The following is a 27,447-nucleotide window of genomic DNA, read 5'->3' as shown; positions in this document are numbered from 1 at the left end:
TCTTTACAATAACAGCACTATCTGAAAATGCCCTTGGGTCAGTGGCGGACCGTGACCAGGAGGAGACAAAGCAATTGAGGGGCACAGCATTGTTCACAAAGAATACAGTGCCCCTCCAATCATCTGTCTCCTTCGGGTCACGGTCCGCAGATGCCTTGGGTGGACCATGATATAGGAGGTTAAAAATGTTTCATTTGTTGCTATATATATATGTAAATGGTCTGCTACGGCATTTAGAATAAAATAATCACAAATAGTTAGAACATGCCGTAGAAATGAAATCTTATTTCTATGGCATTCACAAATCATTTGTGAATATATTTTATATACATACATACATATTATCGTAGATTTTAAAAGGAGCATAGCTCTCAAAAAAAGAAAGGTAAAGTCTCACTTTCCGTCAGTGCCAATGATGTGAAAAAAAAGAGAATTAAAAAACCGTTTGTGAAAGAGTCGTGAAAAACACCTCTGTTCATGGACATACGAAACTCATAGTGAAACTCATTTTTCAAACAAATTATTACGCTGAAACGATTTTATTTATACGGCATTTTCTAAACTATATGTAATCATTTTATTTGATATGAAGAAGCAGACTATATATATATATATATATATATATATATATATATGTATATATTTCTACTATTGGTGTCATATATAGAAAACCGGGATCAAATTATATTTATTTCTTGAATTTTACGATAGTGTTATTAACAACTTATGTACTGAACTGAAAAAATTATATAACCGGTGATTTTAATATTGACTTATTCAAAGATGATGATACTGTTAACGAATTCTTCGGATTAATTCTGTACTAGGTATATTCCCAATTATAAGAACTCCAACTCGTATTACATTAAGCACAGATACACTTATTGACAATATATTCACCAGTGTTTTTAGATTCATTTTTGGCTCTGGTAGTCTATGTTCAGATACATGTGATCATCTACCAATTTTTCTGATCTCGAAATGTTCTAATGTTAATTCCCATCAACCTCGCCTTACTCGTAAATACTCGGATGTATATATAATAAATTTTCGGTATGACCTTTACCAGGAAAAATGGAGTAGTCCTTATAATTTTACAAATGTTAATGATGCATACTCTTTTTTTATAACTCGTTTTATCCCATCGTTTGATAATAACTTTCCTTTGCTCAAATCTAAACCTACCAAACGGATGTTCAATAAACCATGGATAATAATAATAATCCGCTTTTTTATATAGCGCTTAATTCATCGGAACGACGTGTCTAAGCGCTTTACAGATATATTACCTATTTATTCAGATGCATTAACAAGGAAAATCATTACTATAAAAATTTTCTCCAAAATAATTCATTAGATAATGAAAGGAAATAAAAAAATATGGGCATTTCCACGGTTACGGAGTGACATTCAGAAGCAACTTTTCTGCATTCAAACAAAGATATCACCCATATTTGAAAAGTTATTTGCAAAGAAATGGTACCTGACAGTAGTTGATGAAACCCACTTTTTAAAATAATAAAATTCATTATTTTGATCCACTGAATTAATTAGATATGAATATTCATAATCATGGTTACGGAGTGACGCAAAATGGACATGCATATTTGAGGAGAAAACATAATATATTGCACTATATTAAAAAATTGGTCAATTATTTTGTTAATTACAACTTAAAACGTAAACCCATTCCCGGTTATGGAGTAACGGTTATGGAGTGACATGATAAATATCCACTCATAAAACAATATAAACTGAACTTTTTTTAAAATTTTGTTTAATATGATGTAAAATGATGACCTTCAAATTATCCAAGAAAGAAAATTTCACAAAACAAGCAATAGTTTTCTGTTAAATTGAAAAAAAGTAAAAAAAAATATATATATATGTAGTCCCATGTATAGAATTTCTTGTATGGTTGCGATTCTCCTATAAGGAGATGCGTAAGAAAAAAATTGTGGCTAATTATGCGCCCCTTTGGTATTTATGAAATTCCATATGAGTTGTGATAGAAAAATACGATCCAGATTTGAAATAGAGCCAATACAAAGTTTTGGAAAATGTCCACTTTTGCTTGGAATTGCCCATAAAGAAATAGATTGAATACAATTTTAAGGCATGCAAAAAAGACATATTTTTCTTAGAGATTAAAGCAATACAAAGACAATACAAAAAAAACCTGGTCAGTCATAAACTCACTATTAAACAAACCTAAAACGTCTTTACCTGAATTCTTTTCAGTGGGAGTGAAAAGGTTGGGACCCACAACACATAGCGACTGAATCTAATCAACATTTTATAAGCTCCTCCAGACGGATAACCACATCTATAATGTATTCTCCTAATGACACTTCTTATAAAGATTTTCTCATTGATCATATTGACAAATCTTTTTTCTTAAATCTTATAACGGAAAATGAGGTCATTCAATGTGCAATTCATTGAATAATAGCAATTCTACTGGATTTGATAATATTAGAACTAATTTATTTTAAAAAAGTTGAAAATAGCTAAGGTAACTACTGTATCTAAAAAAATGACCCTCATAAAATTTGATAATTATAGGCCTATGTCTACAATGTATTTTACCGTTTATCATGTTTATTTCTAAGTTGTTTGAAAAGTGTATTTACAATAGACTGTATTCATTTTGTTTAAACAATAAAATTCTCACAGATTCACAATACGGGATTAGAAAAAATCACTGTACTGCACACGCTTTGATAGATTTACAAGATAGAATTTTGACACCTATTCATACTAATAAATTTTGCATAGGAATTTTCATGGACTTTTCTAAAGCTTTTGATGTTGTCGATCACAAAATGCTTCTTTCCAAATTATACATGCTTATAGGAGTATCTTAATATGTCATCGAGAATGGACTTTTGGCTCATTCAAGATGAATTTGTTGATTAAATTCATGTAGTTGAAACAAAATATAAGTTCACAAACATGACTTCAGGTCATGTGACTTGAAGTGTCCTGACTTGAGGTCAACAAAACCCACCTACACCCGACAAACGAAATTATAATTGGTAAAGTGTCGAAATCAATTTATCTGACGGTCAATCTGATCGGGGTCGCCCTTACCACGAACCCGTCTGTGTGGTCTAGTGGTTACGCACCGGCTTTTCAAGCAGGGGCCCCGGATTCGATTCCCAGCAGATACATTTTTTCGGCATCACTAATTTTTCCAAAGAGAGGATAGCTCAGGGGTACCTTGATTTAACCACTGGTCTCTTCATTCATTTATTTCATACATACAAGATGCCAAAGCTATTGTACATATATAATTTCTCTCATTTTTATAATTTAGCTTAATTTTTGCTACAATCCCTCGTATACAAATTAACCTTCACTACAAAATACAATTCCGGAAGTGACATCAGTAACCTATCTTGAAAAGAAATCTCCGTCATTTGCCCGTTGAGTGTTTAACATGTCATTTACACGGTATTACTATCAAAACAGGTGTATTAATTAACTTTACGCACGACGGGAACATCTTCTTGGGTGCTAAGTCAGCGACATATTATTAAGCCGATAAAGGGTCATCCGTCGTGCGTTAAGTAATTAGCAACTTTTAGTTTTACGAAGAGCAGAATATCCATGGAGCGCTTACTCTAGTCGGTCCCGAAGTACTGCAAATTGAAGGGGGTTGAATGATTTCTCATTCTCGATGCTGGTGTCAATGCTTGGAACTTTCAACAGCAGCTCTGCAACATCTACGCTGTTTGAGGTAATGGTGTCATGAAGAGGGGTATCTTTCTGATAGTCCTTCACATTGTGGTAGAATAATCATAAAAATCATTTAAAAATTATATGTTGTAGAGGGTGGGGATATTTTTACACTTCTACAGCCCTCGAAAACGTGGAAAGGCAGAGTTATTATTTCATTCGGATTTTATGGAAAGACACACAAATTATTGTTATCATATTGGTCAAGAAAGTATCAGAACTATTTCCATTTAGCTAAAATAACGACTGATCATGTAAAATATTTCGTAACATTATATTCTCACAATTCTATTATTTTTTAGGATTTTCCCTATGAAGCACTAAAGAAAAATAGAATCAAAACGTACTTGCACGTTGACATTGCATCCATGGTTTATTAAGATTCTAGCACAATCAACATGATTTCTAATAGCTGCTCGATGGAGTGGACTCCTGTTGCGTACATTTTCTTTGTTCTTATCAGCCCCTTCTTCAAGCAGGTACTTTGTTACTGCTGGTTCATCTCTGAAATGTAGAGAATTTTAGTTGTATAACTATGTTGCAGCCATCATTGTGACAATTCAGAAGAATTTATCCGTCTTACTACATGCTAAATGTCCTTAGCATTTTTAAAGCCGTAGGTTCAACACCTGGCTCATGCGATAGTTATTTTTAGTTATTTTCGCGGTGTGGGTGAAGAAAGGTCGGGTATAACGCTTTGATCATTTTTGTGTGTGATTTTTTAACATCAAAACTTTAGTTCAATCATTAGTTCAATAAAAAAGTAAGACTTCATTTTTGTATTATCAAGATCATCCTCGTCAATTCGTTATAATCGAGAGACCTGGACTTACCCTTCAACTGCCAAATGTAGAGGAGTAAGTCCATCGTCTGTAGTGATGTCTATATCAGCTCCAGCTTCTAACAATGCTTTTACGACGTCACGGTGGCCATGAAGGGATGCTTTATGGAGAGCACTCTTGCCTCCAACTTTGACATTTACCTAATACCAATAATCCCGAAGGCAGTTTAATGAAGATCATTCATCGAGTTCATAGCATTTTTTGGGGTGAAATTAAAAGGGTTAGTAAGGTCCTCCTTTAGGATGAGGGGGTGCACATGAATGTTGTTGAAGCTTGCATTCAGATTAATGTGTGTGCATCTGTGTTGCCGCCGTAGAGATTAAGAAATTTTCGATAAAGTGAGATGAAGTAGCACTGATAAACATTACTTCTATTGAAATGAAATCCATTACGGAAGAATATCACTCTTATGGAGAATATGAATGACAAATAAATGAATACCTTTTCAGGCGAAGATGACAGTATCTCTGAAATACGTCTTAGGTCACCAATTTCAGCTGCCCTTAATAATTCAAAGTCGATACCAAGATCAGTCTTATCGTCTACACAGAAGTTCCCAAGTTCTGCATATACAGTGGAGAATTATAAAAACATCGTGGGGGCTGGACAAGCAGAACGCGGGGGCATATCACTGGTATAACGTATAATAACTCTGACAACTATTTACTGAAAATATGTTGGGATAAATGGCGACTCACTAATACCCGACAAATGATAGAATTTGTGAGGTTGAAGATCTGTCGATTGTTTGGATTCGATTCCCTTAATAGCCAATTACTGCCCACCTCTGTGAGTCTGTGGTCAGGTAAGACACATTCTGAGCTATATAGGGAGATAGAACCAATTGTTTTTGGCTAATTTTTCTTTGCATCTCTATCCTTATATTGAGGACAAATATATCATTTCTTTTTCCTCAAACTCCGACTGGATCACTGGCGAAAATGTCAAGAAAAGCTGAGACAGCTTTTCTGATATTGAAATCTAGATTTATCTCATTTTACTTTTTTTCAGACGATGATCAAGAAAGGATTATATTTGGTACGATCGAGCCTCAGGTGAAATAACTATTAAGAATTCACTTCTTTGAGTAATAAAGCATGCGTTACTGTCAGTTATCAAAAAAACTAATCTGAGAGTCAGTTTTGATATTGTTTCAGAACCAATTACTATATGGGAAAAATCTATATGATTACTTTAAAGTGTTCTTCATCAACAAAGCTAAAATATTACAATACAAATTTCTTTATAATATCCTTTTTCTCGTTGTTCAGAACACACTGTAACTATTGCTCATGTATTTTGGGAATGCCCCTTACAGATGACTTTGAAAAATACATCTTAAAAATTGAAATTTGGGTATCTTTTAATGATTTTGTTATTGACATCCCTATTTGAAATTGTTCTTCGTTTAATTTGATGAATATTTATATGCGTTAAAGATTATTTTATCATTTTCAAGGACAATTTAACCTCAACGAAAAGTTAAATTGAATAAAATTGAAAAATCCAAATAGCGGAACACTGAAAATTTCATCAAAATCGGATGTAAAATAAGCAAGCTATGATATTTTGAAGTTTCGCCTAATTGAAAAAAATAAATAGTTATATGCACGTCCTGGTTAGCATGCAAATGAAGTGACTGATGACATCACCCTCTCACTATTTCTCTTGAATTTTATTGTATGAAACATGAAATAATAAAAAAAATTCCTTATTGTCCTGTGAAACAAAGTTTTGTTGCTCCCTGAACATGTAGTAATACCATTGTTTTAACATTTCATGGTTCAGTCAAGTTGGCCCTTATTGTCACATCGGAAAAAAATTTAAATATTGCAAAATTCTAACAGTAAAAGACATAAGAAAGAGTGAGGGACATCATTGACACATTTAATTGCATATCACTGAGTTGTGTATATACCTGCTTTTTTAGGTAAACGAAACTATAAAATGTCATAACTTTCTCATTTTTGCATCCGATTTTGATAATTTTTTTAGTATTGTGTTTGAGTGATTTTTCTATGTTTATTCAAATAACATTTTTTTTTCTGGGGTGGACTTAATCTTTGAAATATCAGCATGAGATGTAAAGCATAACGAACATGCATTAAAGTAAGTTTATGGTCATGACTGTAGTATCTTGATGAATCACAACGAGCTTAATAGATATGTTAAGTTCTATAATGTTCTATGTTAATGTATTACATGCATCTTTGGAGAAATATAGAAAAAAATATATATATATTTTCTAGACGCAAACACTAAGCTTTTATCGTTATTCAATGATACTATAAATATTCAATTACACATGTCAGTGCACGAGTATCAGTAAAGATGCGTGCTTTTAACATTTTCCCACCTTTTAAATCCTTTGACTGGCTTCTTGTTTGGTGATCTTCGTCGTGTTTGTCGGTAGTTAATTCTTGAGCAAATCCTACGCCAGAGTCTGGGATAAGGATATTGTCATCTGAAATGGATTTTATATTCAGCCTCCCAATTCCAAAATCCCCACCTTCTCCGAAGTTTTGCATTGGCCTTTGGTCAGGGTTCCTATAATATCCAAAAAATAATAAGAAATAAAAGTGCTAGTTTTTAGTATTGATATAAATTTATTCCTCAATGGAAAATTTTGCTGTGATAAATGAGGAAATAAATTGGCAAGTATCCCCTTGCCCTCTGAATATTCAATTTCTCATATAAACCAGAATTTCATTCACTAGCATTTATATTGCCTTACCTATTAACTCCATGGGCAATTTGCTTTAAAGTCCTTTTTAGTTTTGGATCGTCGATGTAGTACAGAGGGGTACGACATGATTCATTTTCAATATCGATGGAGGCGCCATGAAGAACCATAAAACAGAGTAATGCTTCAGTATTGGTATCTACACCGCCGTCTTTGTATTTCTTCCGAATCTGAAAGAATGTCAAGCCGTTGTAATTACATATACACGTGTAATATATAATAAAACCTACTTGGACAAAAATGAGAGAAATGAGATGAAACTCTTTTAGATTCCTAACATCTTTTGATTTCAACAATCTGGGGAATAAACTTTTAACCTGTCATGGTACATGGTACTCACCGCACGCATATGCGTGAGTTTGGAGGTGCATGCTTGGGGTAGGCCTAATGTGGGTGAAAACATGGAGTGTGTAGGGAACATGGATGGGATGTGGGTCGGCGAGTTTATGTGTGGGTGTGCATGGGGGTATCCGTGAAGACCTCTTGATGGGTTAAAGGTAGAAATTCTATTTCACATTATTTTGTTTTATTTGGAGCATGAATCGGATCAGCCAGCAAGAGAACAAGCTGAATCAGACTTGTTTGTGATTTTAATTTCTTTTTAAGGTAAAAGAACAAGAAAAAAGAGAGAGAAAACAAAACATTCGTAATATATTGCTAGGTTCATCCTAGAAAAATTATTTACTGCAGCTCCTGGCCTGCATGACTTGAACCATCCCATTGGAAACGTCCAAAAGACGGTATCATTATTAATGTTACAGATGTGGATCTATCACGAACAAAACAAGAATTGAGAAGATTCATGACACTTACAGCTTTAAGCTCTTGCGTTTCTTCGACTTTTAAATCTTGCCTTGCAGCACTGGCTAATCGGTGAAGCGCACTGTGGCCCTTGCTACATTGCAAATTCACATCTGCTCCCTGAGACAATAAATACTCAACACTTTCTGAGTATCCGTCCTCTGCAGCGAGATGTAAGGCTGATATTCCATGGTCTGCTTTCGTGTCTATGCACAGTCCATGATCCTAAATGACAAAGGCAGAAAAAAAACACATTCTGCAAATAAAGGTTCCGACTTTACCATTTGACTTACAATGTCATTAATGTACACAATTTTTTTTTTTTCGGATAAGTCAACAAACCCGGATACACAAATATAAGTGATGATGGTTGTACATGTACATGTATAGCATGCCATCTTTTAATAATAATCCTAGAAAAGAAAACAAATTGGCGCGCGGACATAGCCTAAACCTAAATAAGCACGTCGATGATATCCAAAAATAAAAAGAAATCTCATCCAACTAATGATATTAAATAAAAGAGACAGAAAAAAAAGAGTTACAGTGCCGGCTGCAGGAAATGTCACAGTGCCCCCTAGGATGAACGTGGTAGCCCGTAGCGGACATTTGAGGGGAGCGGCAGGCAGCGGAAAAGGGAAGACGCCCGCGATTGATTCTCTAGGGCATGTGTGCCCTAGGGGAGCGCCCGCGGGTCGTGCCCGCGGCTATCTTAGGGTGTTTCCCTAGAGTGTTTGGCCGTGCATTCTTGGTCGAAAGAAGACGTCTGATTTGACACAATCGTTCAAGACTGCATGTGATTTTATCTCATATCAAGCATAAGTTTTCAAAGCCGTGTTTTAATCATTTATCGTGGATAAAAACTTTTAAGAAAATTACAAAGTTTTGGGTTGATTACTGGGATTTTAGGCTTTTTCACCGAATGACTTATTGGGTGATTTCAAGTACGGTGTTGAAATCTGGTGTTGGTGTTGGGACAACGCCAACACCAGCTACAACACCGTACTTGAAATCACGCTGGTGTTGGGATTCACCTCGGAAAATATGACGTATTTCCGGCAGTTTGTATTGAGCTTTGGTATTGAATGTCGTCTGCTGAACCGAGCATTACAGCTGGTGTTGACGATCTACGTGCAATTTCCCTATTCACCAACACCAACCCACAGGATTGGGAAAATCGTGATTTCAAGTTCGGTGTTGATGAACTGTATTTCAGGAACAGGAGGCGAACATGATGAAACACCCACGTAAAATTATCTATTACAGTTAAGATGAGCGCAAGTCATTATAGTTTTACACATTTTAATGAAAAATAATATTTATGCTTTCTGATTATTGCAGTGATTTTAACTTGTCCATTCTGTACGATAAGATTTTACTGCAATTTTTTTCCCGATTTCACTTTCGTCGTCGAGAATTTCTCGCGTAAAGTTGAGATGATCAGCAGCGCAGCACAGAGGCGTGACGTCATAGGATATCGATAACGCGATCGGTATCGCTCCTCTGAACTCAGCTCGGTGTTTGGGCTCGGTTCAGCAGCCTTTTCACGCGCTCAAGACCGAACACCCTACTTGAAATCACCCATTGTGTTCGATTACACACTGGCACTAGCGTAAAGGGTCATTTCCTATAAATATTCTCCCCGTGGTGTCCGTTATTTCATTCACTGACATGGTTAGTCGTGATCGTAAATGAGTTTCTGACAATGGAGCTGGTATCTGTCGATGTTGACCCTACGTTCCGGAGGTCGTCCTAGAACTATTTGTTCTTTCCCTGCATGGTTATCCTTTATTATTCTAAACCCTGATATGCCCTTCAGGCGCGGATCTACGAGATGCAGATAAAAGGGAGATGAAGAAAGCAAAAATGAAAGAAAAAGGCTAAAAGGAAGGGATGGATTGAAGACGAGAAGGAAAGAGATAAGAGAAATAGAAAAAAAAGGGAGAGAAGGGGAAGGGAGAGAATAAGATAAAGGGAAAGGAGAGAATAAAAGAAGGGCAAAGGGGAGAAAGAGAAAATAGAGGGGGGGGCGAAGAGGACAGAGAGGGAGAGGGGTAAAGAAAAGAAATAAGGAAAAAGTGAAATGGAGCAGAAAACAGAAGGGAAGAAAAAAGGGGAAGGTGAGACAGAAAGAAAAGAGGGAAAAGGAAAATAGATTGAAAATCGAAGGGGAGAAAAAGAGACAAAGGAAGAAAACGAAGGAGGAGAGAATGAGAAAGAGAGAAGGATAAGGAGGGGGAAATTAAATACAATGAAGAAGGGAGACATAATAGAATGGAGTAAAAAGCGAAGGAGGGAAGAGAAGGAAGGCTGCAGGAAAAGGTAAAAAGAACAGGGGACAAAAGAAGTGGGACTTAAGAAAAAGTAGAGGAAAATAGAGAAAGCGGGAAGAAAAAAATGGGAAATTGTCCCGTTTTTCATGTCAGAAAATACTTTAGTAACTCGCATCTGCTCATTTCTACGCTGATGACAAGTATTGAACATTCTTGCGCTCAGTCTTATTACTTTCTCTCTCCATGCTTACAAATTCCTGCTCTCGTTTGCATCAATTAAAACTCGTCCCGAATTAACATCCGCTCATTCAAGAAAAAGAAAGAAAACGGCAAGAAGGGATGGAGGGAAAACGAGAAGGAAAGAGATTAGAGAAATACAAAATAGAAAAAGTGAGAGAAGGGGAAGGGAGCGAAGAAAAAAAAGAGGAAGGGGAAGGGGAGAAAGAGAAAATAGAGGGGGTTTATTGTTTCATGGTAATATGGATACCCTATAGTTCTGCAGTACTTAGTTATGAAACTTGTTTTACTCAGTAATGCTCACGCGTGATGATTGTATAGAGGTGAACCGGGACGGGGTTTTCATTCTTTAACTTGGCTTGACTAACTCCTTTGTTCCCCGAAAATAGGTTTGATAGATAGCGTTTCCGTGAACACCCACCAAAGCTCTTAACAAAAGAAAGAATGGTTTGTATAGCTCCATTCTTGCTTTGTCGGCAAGTGATAACTTACTCGTTAAGTACCCATTCCACACACTACGTCATAGAAGCTTTCGAAAACATACTTTTACTTGGGTATGTGTTTAAACATTGAAGATAAATGGACTTGGAATTTTTTAATAGTTACATTTTGTAAATAGCTTTGTTGCTTTGCTCTGAAGCGCATTGAGCATCTAATCAAGATGGAAAGTGCGCTTTACAAACATGACAAATGTCATGTATTATTATTTTTATATGCCATACATGTATAACACTGAATTCTGTATTACACCAAGTTGTGACTTGGTTTTTTCATTTCTATTTTGATGAAAGCTTGTTGAGAGAGCACAGATTTTATTTTTTTCGTAACCTAAACTTGTACATGAACGGTCAGTAAATTAGTGATTGTGTAATCCATTATTGATACCTTTATAGCTAAAACCACCCTCATGACTTGAACGTGGTTGTTGCATGCTGCAATGTGCAGAATGTTGAATCCATGGCGTGTAGTAACCGGAATCGATGGAGGGGAGTGACGTCCAAGCATCTCAACAAGCCTGTATTCGACAGAATCATACAAGGATATGATTGCTATTTTTTAACTTCCACAATATTGAAATAAGATCAGTCGCACTCAGTATGCTGGGAACGATTTTGCTTACCCGCAAAATGGGCATGATGAACGGGAATTTATTTACAGTTCCGGATCGGAACCTCTGTCAATCAATTCGAGTCTCTGTTTAATAAAACATGGAATTAGGATTGGGGAAATTAGGTTTTATAAATTAGGGGGCGGACGGAGCGGTTGAATGGAACAGGGGATTGAACGAATTCGGGATTTGTTTTCACTGACTGATACCTTGGGCATGTTGGGTAAATCAGTCACTATCCATTATTGTTTTATGCCAAGCGGCGTAATGAGCAATAAATTATGAGGGAGCCGAATATGAGGTATCGAGTGAAATTCATGTTTAAAAAAAAAATAAGAGTTGCGAGCGAAGCGAATGAGCAAAAATTAGGTTATTTTCATCACAAACATCAAATTGTTGCTAGATTTTGACGAGATGTTAAAAAATAATATCATGTTTTAACCCTGCTTTCTTAGTTTTCCTTTCCTTTACATTTCGTTTCCATTTCTTCTCTGTTGTGAAAAAATGAGGGAAACGCCCCATCCCCCCACCCGAACTGGACACCACTGCTTAGATCTCAAATGAGATCGAACATTTTTTCACGCTGACCGAAGAACATCATTCATTATGATATAACTTTGAATCAGGGAACTGTTACCCAGACCAAATCATTACTATGGATGAAGTCATTCTTACTCTGGACGGTCTTTTAGTGCGGCGAACAGGATTGGTGGCATGTTTCGTTTGTTTATTAGAGTTGTATCAATCTTTGGATCTACCAACAGCATCTCAGCAACATCTATGCTGTTCTTGATAATAGCATCATGAAGAGGAGTATCTTTCTCGCTGTCCTATATTTAACAAAGAAACGGGGGTGTAAAAACACAGCTAACATTACTTTCAGGAACATCCATGACAATGAAGGGGAAAAACATGAAAGATGGAATTTGTAATCTCTCGTGTAATAGTATGCAGCGCTTTTTCATTTTCATATTGATGTTATTGTTATTACTTCATATTATCATCGCTATTTTCATCATCATTATTATTATCATTACTATTATCATCATCACTCTTATTAGTACATTTATCATTATCATTATTATCATTGTTGCTGTTATCATCGTTGTAGAATCACGTCAAAAGAAACCGATTCTTACTTGCACGTTGACATCACATCCACGGTTGATCAGGATTCTGGCGCAATCAACACTATTTCCATAGGCTGCTCGATGGATAGCTCTTCTATGTCTTGTGCTACCTCTATCAATGTCAGCTCCTTTCTCAATTAGATATTTTACAACTGCTGGCTCGTCTCTGAAAACATCACAATACCAAGCTTAATAACATTTACAAATTGTGGTACACCAAGAATGAAGTAACCCCAAAGCTTGTTCATGTCTCTATGACAATTATTTTTAAGTTTGGCCTCTTGGCACATGTTTGATTATTTTTTGTAAAGACGCTATTGATAGTATGTCACGTTAATGAAAAAATAAATCATAATTAACAACTAGAGACGGTGCAACTCTGAATAAAAGCGGGCCGATTGAAGATCAAGAATCGTCTTTATTCATCCCCCGCACATGCAGACACCAATGAAACTCCCTTGACTGGGTGTCATCATCATTTTCAATTAAATCTATTTCCCCTATCCTTTGATTTAATGTAACTCCATACCTACCCTTCAACTGCGTAATGCAGTGGAGTATGCCCATCATCTGTAGTGATTTCTATGTCAGCTCCAGCCTCTACTAACGCCTTAACAACCTTTAGATGACCACGAATAGAAGCTTTATGGAGTGGACTCTTGCCATTTACTTTCCAATTAACCTAATACAAAACATTCAATGCGCAATAGGCACTTTAAAGACATTTATTAATTACGATAGAGAGATGATAAAAAAGTACTACACTGTTAGAAAATTTATCCTTAAACTAAAAGAAGTTCTTGCAGCAGAGTCTCGAGAACACCTGTAATCTTACCAGATTGCGTAATCTTACAGGAAATAGGTATTTGGTGTGTGTAATCTTACAAATTTCCTTAAATAAAACACTCTTTTCCCCTTTTTCTAACAGACCTGTTCTGTTAAATTGCAGAAAAATTCCTGTTTCATGAATTTAAAGAATGATTCTGGTACTGCTTTCTGCAAAATCTTCTTTTATTTTTCTGTAAAATCAGGGTTTTTTTAACAGTGTATCTCAAAAGTCAAAACATACACCTACACCTAAGAAAGAGGATATTCTATCGTCCCTGGTTTTGCAGCGCTCACAATGCAGACAGGCGCGCACAACCGCCTCTCTACTACACACATCTATTTTTTTTTCATATTGTTTTATTCTGATTCCATGAACAAAAATATATAACATTTCAAATTAACATTTCAAAACACATAATATTTTACATTTCATATTTGGACATTTTTCACTAACTTAATACCAGCATAAATCATATATAACTTAAAGGAGAAACAATGAAATCAGTTATAAAAATGTTTGAAACACCACTCCTTCCCCCCCCCCCCCCCGCCCCAATCAAAAAGTCTTCCCTTGCACATTTGTGGAGGGCTATTTATACATGGAATACAAAGAAAGAACAAAACAAAGTAGACCCAAATCCAAAACAAACCAATTAACAAATAGATATACTGACACTAGGATCCCCTTAAAAAAAATACATATAATATGCCTAACACTTTTCCTTTCATGTATCAAATATTCAACAATGATTTAAAACTATATGAGATTACTTGGCTTGCACTCATCAAAAACAAAGCAAATCAAAAAAGAAATCGACAAGTAAAAAAAAAAAAAAAAACATCCCAAAGAATCACCCATCCCAAAGGAAAACTTCATTATCCCTCCCCCAAAAACACACATACACACACCCTCACATACACACATACACCCTCACACACACCTACACAGTCACTTTCTCCCAAATCACACCTGGATATCGCCCTCAGTCCTGCCATTTCGGTACATTCTCTCCCATTTTAATAAATGCTTGTCTAACTTGTTCCTTTTAATAGCTATTGCTTTTTCTTCATTTCGATATTCTACGACTCTCTGAATACTCTCTTCTTGAGTAGGAACTCTACCTTCTGACCTTGATCTAAAAATGATATATTTCATTAAAAAGATTACCGTGTTACAAAATTTCACTTCAAGATCGGATCCATTAATTCCCACATGTATATCTTTCCACTCTGCATTTTGAAGCTTTATCAAACTAAGTTTTTCAATTACCCTCTGCCATAAAGCTTTAACATCATTACAAAGCCAGAATAAATGTTCATAAGATTCCGGGTTATGTTTGCAGAATGAACAGATATTAGTATCTTTAAAACCAAATTTGAACAAATGTTCGTTGGTGTATATTGCACCATGAAGTAATTTATATTGAAATTCTCTTACTTTTGGTAAGATTATTGTGATTCTAGGTCTTATAAATATTCCTGAGATTTCTTTTTTTGAGACATCAAAATTATTGTGGCCATCCCTTATTTGTAAAGTATAGAGATGTTGTAAATTTATTACAAAATTTTCATAAACCTTTCTAGAAGGTACATCTTTCAGTAAAATTATCTTTTCAAACATCTTCAAAGAGATTATTGTACTTGTGTACGTCATTCGAGCATAAATGGTGGAAATTCCCATTATATTTTCCGCTTTTCAAAATTACATCAGTTAACTTCCAAATTTCCATGATATTTTCAGCACTCAAACCTAAATTATGAAAATAATCGATTGTTCTCACCTGCTCTTCCTCGAGAACGTGACCTACTAGATAAATATTTTTCTTAAACAAGTCTTCATCAAAAATCATTTTACCTCTCAAAATATAATCTTTATTATTGAAAAAAATTGGATTAGCTTTTCCTGCACTAAAATTCCGATTTTCCTCCATATCTTGCCAAGCCCTTAACATATCAACTAAAACACTGGTGCTTTTAAATTTAATAATTTAACATCGTAATTACAGAGTGAAATAAACCTACCTCCCACTTTTCTAAAGCTATAGTCAAAATAACGCTTCCAGCCCATATTTCTTTCCCATAAAGCAACCGTTTTAACCACATTACTCTTTGAGTTTTCACAAATAAATCAAAATCTATCATCCTTAAGCCGCCATTTCCGTAGTCCTGGTAACAAATGTCTCTTTTAATTCTGTCTTTTCCGTTCCATACAAATTCAAAACAAATTTTCTTGATCTCTGTCACTACCCACTTTGGAACAACTAATGATGACGAAACATAATTCAGTTTTGACAAGGCATATGTCTTAAGCAAATGTACTTTCCCCATTATTGTCACGTCTCTCTGTTTCCACCATCCCAGAATCCTTTTTATTTTACTCAAAATCTCCTTATAATTCAGGTTTTCCATCCTCTTTACATCCAAGGAAAAATATACGCCTAAAATTTTCATTTCCGTTACAATATTGCCAAATGGTAGTGTTCCCAGGTCATTCCTGTTTTTTCCTATCCTCATTATATTAGTTTTTTCTATGTTAACCTTTAAACCGCTTAAGTCATGGAAAGCTTGGAATATGTCCTGTATTCTTTTAATTGATGTTTCATTCCTAACAAACAAAGTCATGTCATCGGCATATAAAATTTGTCGAACTTCAGAATCACCAAATTCCACTCCTTTAATAACACTGTCATTCCTAAGCGCGTGAGCCATGGTTTCTATAACTACCAAAAACAGATACGGTGAAAGTGGGTCACCCTGCCTTAACCCTTTCTTAATATCAAAATAACCAGTGGAGAAACCTCCATTCATAACACAACTACTAATTCCGTTATACATTGTTTTAACACAAGAACAAAAATACTGTCCAAACCCAAATATTTCTAATACTTTAAAAAGAAAGTTATGTGAGACAGAGTCAAAAGCCTTTTGGAAATCGACTGCTATAAGGAAAATCTCTTCCTCACAGTAATTGTTACAGTGAAAAATTACATCATCTATCAAACGTATAGCTTCACCAATGTGTCTGTCATTTATATAGCCAACTTGATCAGGAGAAATAATGTCATTCAAAACGTCCTTTATTCGTTTTGCCATTATTTTTGCGATTATCTTATAGTCAGTGTTTAACAATGTAATTGGTCTATAGTTTTTAGCATATAAAGGATTTTTGCCATCTTTTTCAATTAATGTTATAACACCTTGTTTTTGAGAGGTTGATAAACAACCCTTTTCAAATGCTTCGTTTAAGACATCTACCAGTAACCCTCCTAAAAGCGGCCAAAATGTAAGATAAAATTCTACAGTAAACCCGTCGTTTCCAGGAGATTTGTTAAGTTTCATACTTTGTAGCGCTTTATAACATTCTTCTTTGGTAATTTTTCCGTCACAAGTATTCATACTTTCAACACTTAGGTGCGGTAAGTCTTTACAAAATACACTGTTAGCTTTTAAGTCAGCCTCTATATTTAAATTTCCTGAATACAACTTTCCGTAAAACTCTCTAAGAATTAACTGTATTTCTTTCATTTCTTTCACTACTTCCCCAGTGTCATTGATCAGTTCCCTTATTACAGTTTTCTTTTTATTGGAGCGAAGTAACTGTTCAAAGTATTCTTTATTATGTTCACCCTCTTCATACCAAACCGCTCTAGACCTTACCTTGAGCCCATCTACTGACTCATCATATAATTTCTTTAACTGACCTTTTTTAGATTCTATATTTTTGATAACTGAAGGACTATTAGGAGATTGCACTAGATCTTCCTCGAGTGATGTAATTTCTATTTCAAGTTTTTGTATATTGAGTCTCCTCTCTTTCGATTTCTTTTTAGAAAAATTCGATGCATAATTTCTCATTTTCATTTTAAGAAAGTCCCAAAAGGAAGATTTGGTATTAAATTCCTTCAACCACTCCGTTTTTATCACTCTGATTTCCTCACACATTCCTTGTACAAAAGCTTTATCTAAACATAAACTATTGTTAAATTTCCAATAAGATTTACCATACCTTTCATTAAATCGAAAAGGTTTCAGTTCTAAAATAATTGCTGAATGATCAGGAGCTATTGAAGTAATAATGTCACATGCACTTATCTTACCCTCTAAAGTTTTTGAAATAAACCAGTAGTCAAGACGACTTTGCACAAGAGGAGTATTCTGTCTAAAGGTAAATTTCTTTGTTGTTGGATTCTGTTTCCTCCATATATCAATTAATTCAAGTTTACTTATAAAAATCTCTAGCTGGTTCGCGAAGTATGTTTTAACATTCACACTAGTCCCCATGTAATCTAGGTCTTTATTAAATATTACGTTAAAATCTCCCCCTAAAATAAGCGAATAATTTTGAGAGTATAAGTTTGAGAGACACTTGTCCAAATTCTCCAAAAAATCAATTTGTTGATGTATTTTATCTCTAGTTGGAAGATAAACATTTCCTAACACCAATTTGTACCCTAATAAATCCCCTTTCAAAAGGACGAAACGTCCATCATCATCTTTAACTACCTGATCAATTTTAAAGTTTATTCCTGGTTTAAAAAGAATAAGAACGCCTTTGCTATGATTTGACCCATGGCTAAAAATCATCTGCCCTTCCCATTCCCTTCGCCACTCCCTCTCAACGTCGTAGGTACTGTAAGTTTCCTGCAACAAAACTACATCCCCTTACCTCATTCTGACCCATCCAAAAATTATGTTCCTTTTACTTCTATCCCTCATACCTCTTACATTTAATGAGATAAAATTCAAACCCTCCATATCCAGTGAGCTTTACACAAAACAAAACTTTCAAACGTATGCCTATGCCATACATACACGCCTGTAGAGAGAAAGGAAGTGCAAAATGAAGAAAAAACAGCATTAATAGTACTCAATGACCCGTAACAGCACAAGCTACATATATGACCCATTCTATGAAAAAACCTCGATTGATTGATTGATTGATTTTATTTGTCAGGTAACTGTGAACAAGTACATGAAAAATATGAACAGTAGTGTATACCTTGACAGGATTGCCCATGAAAGCCGAGATGGCTTATTTCCTCAACCTGATTAAAGAACAGCAGGAATGAAGGCAGTATCCAACACACTTAACATACACCCTCACATACGCACACAAGCCCACCCTCCCATATCCTACCCCTGCCCAAAACCCAAAGGTAGAAAAACGATCTACCATCTCCCAAAACCAGACATGCAAGTTTCGAGGCCCCTCCCATCACCTATTCTAAATGAAAGCTTGATGGCTTTAAAACGCAAAGTATTGATAGTCTTTTTACAGAGGAAAATTATAGTAAGCTCGTCTGCTTAATAGGATACCTCATTGCATTCTAAGGAAAGAGAGTAAATGAGAGAAAAAAAAAATACGAATGGAAAGAAAAAAAATGGGTAAAAATTTTCTCTGTATTGGGTAAAAAAACAGTAACAAACAACAAAACAAACCCCAAATTTGAAAAGAGAGTGCCAAAAGAGAGAGCACATGGCCCACTTTTAGTTCAAATATTTACATGTAAATATACCTTCATTAGCTTCAAAGGGCAATACGAAACTCGGAGTATACATGACTTGTATATCTATATATGTTTAACAGAAGAACAGAAAAAGAAAGTATAAGCATAAAACTAACTATATATTTTTTTCCTCAGTGCATAGCTCATAGAAAAAGACCTTAAGTATAATTGTTTTCCATTCTTTCCTTTCTTTTCTCTTTTGTTTTGCATTTCTTTTCACTTAACTTTCCACATTTAACTTGTAACTAAGTCTTTGCATTAACTTTTGAATATCTACTGATAAAATTAACCTGATCTTCTTTCTCTAGCGGACCAATCATAGCTGAGGAAGCTGCACATATCATGGTTCATGACTTCGTCAAACCACTCATGCGAAATCCTTATCTCCTATCCTTAGAAAAAAAACCCACTAAAACTAAATTCCCTATGCATTGTTTCGCAGACGTGTCAGCTTTTCATCTATAACATCAAAATCTAGTCCCTGGAATCTATACACACGTTGAGATGCTTTCTATTTTATTATGGGATACTGGACAAATTCTTTTATCCCTCACACCTAATTGCCCCCGACAACACAATGTCATTCATTTATGTAGGAACTCCTCATTTGATTATAAAAGGTGCTTTCAATGACCTAATTTCACTAGGACAGCCTTTCTATGGAATATCAATTAGGCTTGCATTCTTAAAATCAATAAAAATTCATGTTTATAATAGTACGTAATGACTGCTAAAATATGTTCACCTTGCTTTCCTAAATGTTTTGACTATCAAGAAGTACATTTTGTAATACAAAGAATTAGACCAGTGATGGGGGACAAGAGAGTACTGACCTTTTCCTAACAATTAAAAGCAGATTCCATTCTCAAACCCTCCCTCATTTGTTGACAGGTACTCCTATTCTCCCATAGTTTTGTATTTTTGTTTTACTATTGAAACAAATTCTGTAACAAATGAAGGTCAGGAGGAACAAAGGGTGTATTGACCACTCCCAACATTCAAGGAAACTTCATTCAGACACATGATCTCCCCTATTAGTTGGTGAAGTATTCCTTTCATATCATAGACTTTTTAGTGACGCAGAAATATCCTAATGCAGATGAGGGTCAGTGATACGAAACCGAGAGAGTACTGACATCTAATAACATTTTAACAGACTTCATTCAGAAAACATCTCCCTTATTGATGGGTGAGGTATTCCTATGCCCCCTAGTTTTATAATTACGCAATTCAACAGTGACATTACCATTTAAAAAGTTCACAGGTGTAGTCATATCGTCCATTCTACCCCTTTTCTTTATCGTTGCAAATACCATTTCCTTTCAGTACTAAGTCAACACAAAGCTATGGAAGCTTAAAAGTGCCACCGAGATGTTGAGATAATTATCTCGGGAAGTCGACATCTTGATAGCAAAAGATAAGATGACGAGATCCTGGATCTCATCATGTCAACATCTTTTAGAAGAGATGTTGAGATGACAAGATCCTGGATCTCATCATGTCAACATCTTTTAGAAGAGATGTCGAGATGACGAGATCCTGGATCTCATCATGTCAACATCTTTTAGAAGAGATGATGAGATGACAAGATCCCGGATCTCATCATGTCAACATCTTTTAGAAGAGATGTTGAGATGACAAGATCCCGGATCTCATCATGTTGACATCTTGTAGAAGAGATGATGAGATGACAAGATCCCGGATCTCATCATGTTGACATCTTTTGGAAGAGATGATGAGATGACAAGATCCTGGATCTCATCATGTTGACATCTTTTGGAAGAGATGATGAGATGACAAGATCCTGGATCTCATCATGTTGACATCTTGTAGAAGAGATGATGAGATGATGAGATGATCTTGTCATCTCAACATCTCTTCTAAAGATGTTGACATGATGAGATCCAGGATCTTGTCATCACATCATCTCTTCTACAAGATGTCAACATGATGAGATCCAGGATCTTGTCATCTCATCATCTCTTCTACAAGATGTCAACATGATGAGATCCGGGATCTTGTCATCTCATCATCTCTTCCAAAAGATGTTGACATGATGAGATCCAGGATCTTGTCATCTCATCATCTCTTCTAAAAGATGTCAACATGATGAGATCCGGGATCTTGTCATCTCAACATCTCTTCTAAAAGATGTTGACATGATGAGATCCGGGATCTTGTCATCTCATCATCTCTTCTAAAAGATGTTGACATGATGAGATCCAGGATCTTGTCATCTCATCATCTCTTCTAAAAGATGTCGACATGATGAGATCCAGGATCTCGTCATCTTATCTTTTGCTATCAAGATGTCGACTTCCCGAGATAATTATCTCAACATCTCGGTGGCACTTTTAAGCTTCCATACAAAGCTAACATTTTTTTTTTTAAAGGAATGTCCACGCCCATTTCTTAATAGAGATGTATTTCTTTCCTAGTCTTAATCCCAGGAAACTTAACGACGTTGCAATATTTTATCCTTGTCATGTGTTATACCTATGTTCCTTTAAAACCAAATAATGCAGATAAAATAGATTTGTATAATGAGCTGACATTTCCTCCACTTGAAAATTATATACCAAACCAGAGTGATCTTCATCATTCAACCAAATGAAATATGTAATGTGTAAAAAGAAACAACAACGATCAATATCTTGTGATCAGTGGTATTACAATTTCCTTCTTTCCTATAGCATTCAATGAACAAATTGCTTATACCTTGAAAGGCAAAAGCCTCTAGCTTATTAAAAGGTGAAGGAAAGAGAGAAAAAAAGAGTTAAATTTTCGTTCCTCGTCTTAATTTCTTAAACTCAGGAGTTAAGAACATTGCAATAGTTTTATCGATGCCTCAAATTGAGATGACCAACTTGAAACACAAGTTATAGACAGAATAAGAAAATATCTTCACATAATGCTTCACCTTTACCCAAGTTATACACTGACTCAAAACATTTCTATAGTATAAAATATGCTCAAAACGTGAAACCATGTCTTTTTTTCTGGGTTGTCGTTTTTGTTCTACCTTTTTCCTCTTAGTCAAAACGTCATAAGTTTCATTATTTCTTCTTAATCGGTGATATTACAATTTTCTTAATACAGCATCCAATAACATCTCTTTTATCCAATCGGAACAATTTTTTTTGACAGACTAAAAAAATATCTTCACATAATTCTCACCTTTACCCAAATTATGCACTAAACAAAAGCATTTCTCTAATATAAAATATGCTGAAAACATTTTTAAAAGTATATCCCGAATTCACAAAGGTGGACTCTGCAAAATCCGTGGATTAATCCGTGGATTTTGCAGAATCCACCTTTGTGAATTCGGGCCTATGTCTCTTGTTTCTACTTTTTTTTCTTTTACCTTTTCCCTCTAAGTCAAAACGTCATAAGTTTCTTGACATCTTTTTTTATCTGTGATATTACAATTTTCTTCTTGCAGTCTTCAATGGACACATTGCTTATACTTTGAAAGGCTCTCCTCTATCTTGATAAAGGGAGAAGCAAGGAGAAAAAAAACCGTAAGATTTTCGTTCCACATCTAAAACTCAGAAATTAAAGGCATTGCAATAGTCTTATCGATAACTCAAATTGAAATGACCAACTTGAACAGTTTATAGACAGAATAAGAAAAAAAATCTGTACATACTTCTCCTTTAAAACAAAGTTATAAAAAAAGCACAACACGTGAAAATATGTCTCTTGTTTCTGTTCTGTTCTTTTTCTTCTTCATTTTTCCTCCTTGTCTTTCTGTCCTCAGACATTCTTGCCAAACTTTCTTATTACTTTTCTGGTGTACGTTTACCTCCATAATTTCTGGTGTGCTTGCAGTATCTTGTTTCTTCAGAAGTACATGTACATGCAAACCTCAGCTATTGGCATTCCATTCCTTCTAGAAAGCTAATGCTGCTTGTGTAAACTCATAAAAATTCCAAAACAGCCGAATTTCGCATCCATATCCTGCATAATAAAATCACACCATAATTTACCCTCAAAAAGCAAATCATTCGCCATTTTCCTTATCCACACACGACGACTACATACGATGATGCTCACTCACCCATCCACTCACACACCCATGTGCGCACACACATGTGCGCACACGCACCTATCCACACAGACATACACGCCCACCCTTCATAATAGACGCCCTTAATTACATATAAAACGAGGCTGTATATCCTCTTTCATATAATCTGCCCCCAATTTGACAATCTGATCCTATACAGTAATACATTACACCACTTATTTTTAGTTAGATAGTGCCTACTGTAAGAACTATTTTGCATACAGCACAGTGATTCAATGCAAATCACATTTCGAATATGGTCACGAATATGGAAAGAAGATTAATCAATATTTATTAAAAAAATATAGCAAATATTACTTTTTCTGGTGAAGAAGACAGAATCTCCAATACACGATCAAGGTCACCAGTTTTAGCAGCATTATAAAGCTGAGACTCTATAGAATTGTCGTCTTTGGATAAGCCAGTAATGTCTGCATTGATGAAATATTAAATGATTCACTGTAAATATTCCATTAACAACGATTAAAGAAAATGTATTTTAAATATCATCGCTTGATCAAAATAGAAAATTGAAAAAGAAAGGAAATATTTCACAATATGAATAAGATAGTGTAATAGGTTTCACGGTACACCATGTATCTTTCTTGGGGAAAGTGTTGGTCCTGAAAAGGACCCCCCAATATCAATTTAGAGACTGGGTGGTCCTTTTCAGGACCAACACTTGCCCAAGAGATTATGGTGTACCGTGAAAGCTACTACACTATTCTTCTTCGCCATGGAAACATGAAAAAAAATGCGTAGATTAAAAAGGTGATATTTCTCAAAAGGCAAGATTCACTTTCAAAAAGGGGTTCTTTTCATGTGGAATGCCTCTTTTCGGAGGGGGGGGGGACACTTCCTGAGTATATGATTTCATTATGATAGTATGATGCCTACCACATCTTTTCAAATTCTATTTCCTGACTATTAAGACCTTTTAAAGTAAGCAGCTCCTGTATGTTTCACTTCTTTTTTTACAAAGTGCAAATTGATTTGAAATGAAATAAGAGCATCTAGCATGTCTAGGCATTATGCTTAATGAGAATAAGACTAAGTGGCTATTAATAAAAAAAGTTGATGTAGACCAAACAAAAATTACGATCAAATCGATAGTCGACGAAATGGGTTGAACCTAAGACAACCTGAGAAGTCGACCGCAGACTGATTATAGACCAAGTTACTAGGTCGCCTCTATGACAAATTATTTCAATTCGACATTCTTTGGTAACAACAGCAGCCATGCAGCTGTATATTTTAAGCATACAGCTGCGTATACAGTTCCATTGCACAAATTACAGAACACATTACAGATTTAGTGGGCCAATAATTTCATCGTACATGGCAAATCTTGCTAAAAGAAATTAACTTACTTATGCTGCTTGTTTTGCATTCATTCGGTCAGAAACTGAAGGCATACTGAGGCATCGGGCACCAATTAAGGCCGCATTAAGAATTAATCAAATGATAACATCAACACGTCAAAGCTTACCAGATTTGATACGGGTGGATTTGGCTCCATCGCCCAGATGGTGTGGTTTCTTTTCCACGAGGGTTAGCGCACAGGGATGCCACCAGCTATCCGATGGCGTTACTGACTCAAAGCGGACCCATGTGTCAAAATGTTCATCAACAAGTAGAACTGTACCATCCTTGTCCAGGCACTGTCAAACATGTCAAAGGGATGCATCAAATGGTTCATTTTTTTTTCTTCATTTGAATGTATTTAAAGACGTGATAAGTGACCCAACACCAGTATATTAGCTACTGCATATAACAATAATATAATATAATTTGGAGACGAGTATAAAAAATAATTATAAAACGCAACGTTGAATTATTATTCTGTTAACATTAAATATTTAGAGCATGTTGTAACAAAAACTTAGAAAATCAGCCTGTAATGTTTATTACAGGTTTATATTTATGGTCCCACATTGAGACCAGGCATGTAAATGCCTAAGTCTTGAAGGGAAAATTACAGACAGATGGGGGGCATGCATTGTGATTCATGGTATAAAAAACAAACAAAAATATCGAATATATTACTTACGTTTTCCATACCATCTGCCCATCCATTTTTGCTGTTTTCCTGGAGTTCCTTCACGTATTCTTTGTCTGTCTTGACGCATACACGGTCTCCTTGTTCAAACATCGGAACCTGACAAAGGGAAAATGGTATGTGTGTAAGAGGTAGAGGGAATAGTGTGGGGTATACGTCCAAATCAAAGTGTCGAAATTGTTGCTCTTTCACAACTTTTTTAAAGATTTGCCCGATATACCATATCTAGCCCCCTCAAAGTTTCTGGCTCATTACCCCACTGATATCAATGATTATGTCAAGCAAGTTATGTTATTGCGTATGATTTGAGATAATGTGAGTGTCTGTGTTTATATATTTTTTTTCTTCTTTTCCTCTGCGTTTTGCCTATTGATTGTCTTATTGATATTTTTTTGCAAACTTGTTAAGGCTTGTAGACCCCCGTGTCGATTGCAGTTTACATTCTTTCATGAACTATGTACAGTTTATTTACAGAATATTTATACCCCAATAATGACGTTTGTACGTGCAGGAAGACAAGCAGCCGTTAACAAAAGACCAATGGGGGCTAAGATAACTTCCGGGGCACATTTTTTGTGTTCGTGGTTAAGTCCTTGAGTGTGGTAGTACATACGAATTCAACTGTTTGAGCTTGAGTGAATGGATGATGTGCTTCTCATTCCTAGTAGGATGTCCTGTCTCTTCTTGAAGAATGGACCAATTTAGATCTTCCATCACGTTTTTTTTTACGTCAAACTGTAAAGATTAAGGGTTGCATCTCATATCTCGTCTCTGTACCATTTCATCTTTGTGGATGTTGTTCCTGGTATCTGGGTCCCAAACAGAGAAGGTTTAATCTCCAGTCCGTTGAATCGGCAAGGTTTACGAAGTGACTTTAAGCTCAGTGTATGCGGATGTTTTGTCTTAGAAAGGCAAGTTTTTGCCTCATTGCCAACATCATATGACGTAATGGTTGCACTCAGGCACATCGCATAGCCAGCAGTTTCAGGAGAACTGTTTTTAAGGTGACACACAGATAGAGCCTTGCTTCTTTTCCAGGGGATCGTTAGTACCTGACGTCTACCAGCATTCACAACCAGTTAGTAATTTCTCCACCCCAGCTTCAGAATAAGGTTGAGAGCTTCAGTTGTTGACGATTTTGAGCATGGTGTTGGAGGTTGCTGACGATGGAGGTTATATTAATTCGCAAATATGCAAACTTTTAATGCTTTTTAGAATAATTGGCTTGATAAAAATATGCAAAGTCCTAAAACCGACCCTTGTGAGCTTGGCACTCCAAATTCCACCACCAATTTTGTGCTATTTTATAGTGCCCTCTAAAACTTTATTTGCCATCTTTTTAAACGTCAAGTCATAGAGCCTACCTTGTTTAACGCATCTGGATGCAAGATGAAGTGGCCATCTCTCCCTGGATAAGAGATCTCTACATTTCCATCGGAATTGATGCCTGTAACCACGGCAACCTTTGTGATCAGCTGTACGAGTTAAAGAAATAAAGAGAGTGCGTGAGAAAGAGTAAGAGGGAAAAGGGTAAGAAGGGACAAGAAACATTTTTTAAAGTAAAAATATATTTGCCTAAGGTAATCACTGCGGTAAATTATTTAGTTATGAAGGATTCATATCATAATCCGTGTCTTTACGTCACAAATAATGATTTCATGTAATAGCGTAAGAAAACAAGGAAGTATCGACATTACCCCCATCGCAACTATTGCATATTAATGACACCATCCATATGACTCTTTCAAAATCTCACTAAACTAAACTAAAATTTCAACAGCTTGATTATTCACTATCAGAATTTGATTAGATTTTCAGCTTTTTCCTCAAAGGATTTTTTTAAATAATTTTTTTAAATATGATTATTTCCAGCTTGGGGTACCCTCTTAAGTGCAAGAATTCCAATCTTTTGAGAATTATATATTCAATTTCAATTTTCAATTTTATTTATTTCACTTCCATCAAGCAAAAAAAAATTGTATACCTTATATAAACATAAGTATTTGTATCCATTGCAAAGAAACAAAAATAATAATACATATGTTGTGAAAAAAACAAACAATTACACAATTTGGGCAACACATTGGAGGTTTTAAAAAAAGTATA

At 35.4% G+C, this 27,447-nt stretch overlaps 1 protein-coding gene across 1 annotated transcript in view; it reads right to left on the bottom strand.

Moving 5' to 3' along the window:
- Window positions 1-27,447, bottom strand: part of LOC121427899 — a 43,223-nt gene that overhangs the window by 8,011 nt on the left and 7,765 nt on the right. The window contains exons 7-21 of the mRNA XM_041624472.1: window positions 26,706-26,816; window positions 25,333-25,440; window positions 24,772-24,943; window positions 23,601-23,713; window positions 13,409-13,557; window positions 12,885-13,041; window positions 12,421-12,575; window positions 11,523-11,652; window positions 8,140-8,352; window positions 7,318-7,496; window positions 6,940-7,130; window positions 5,025-5,146; window positions 4,575-4,723; window positions 4,089-4,245; window positions 3,626-3,780 (exon numbers count right to left, since the gene is read on the bottom strand). Of these exons, the coding sequence (XP_041480406.1) occupies window positions 3,626-3,780; window positions 4,089-4,245; window positions 4,575-4,723; window positions 5,025-5,146; window positions 6,940-7,130; window positions 7,318-7,496; window positions 8,140-8,352; window positions 11,523-11,652; window positions 12,421-12,575; window positions 12,885-13,041; window positions 13,409-13,557; window positions 23,601-23,713; window positions 24,772-24,943; window positions 25,333-25,440; window positions 26,706-26,816 (2,261 nt within the window). The remainder of the gene's footprint in view (window positions 1-3,625; window positions 3,781-4,088; window positions 4,246-4,574; window positions 4,724-5,024; window positions 5,147-6,939; window positions 7,131-7,317; window positions 7,497-8,139; window positions 8,353-11,522; window positions 11,653-12,420; window positions 12,576-12,884; window positions 13,042-13,408; window positions 13,558-23,600; window positions 23,714-24,771; window positions 24,944-25,332; window positions 25,441-26,705; window positions 26,817-27,447) is intronic.

Source organism: Lytechinus variegatus, chromosome 14 (assembly GCF_018143015.1).
Source record: "Lytechinus variegatus isolate NC3 chromosome 14, Lvar_3.0, whole genome shotgun sequence".
Taxonomy (NCBI): Eukaryota; Metazoa; Echinodermata; class Echinoidea; order Temnopleuroida; family Toxopneustidae; genus Lytechinus; species Lytechinus variegatus.
This window is presented reverse-complemented; position numbering and strand designations above follow the sequence as displayed.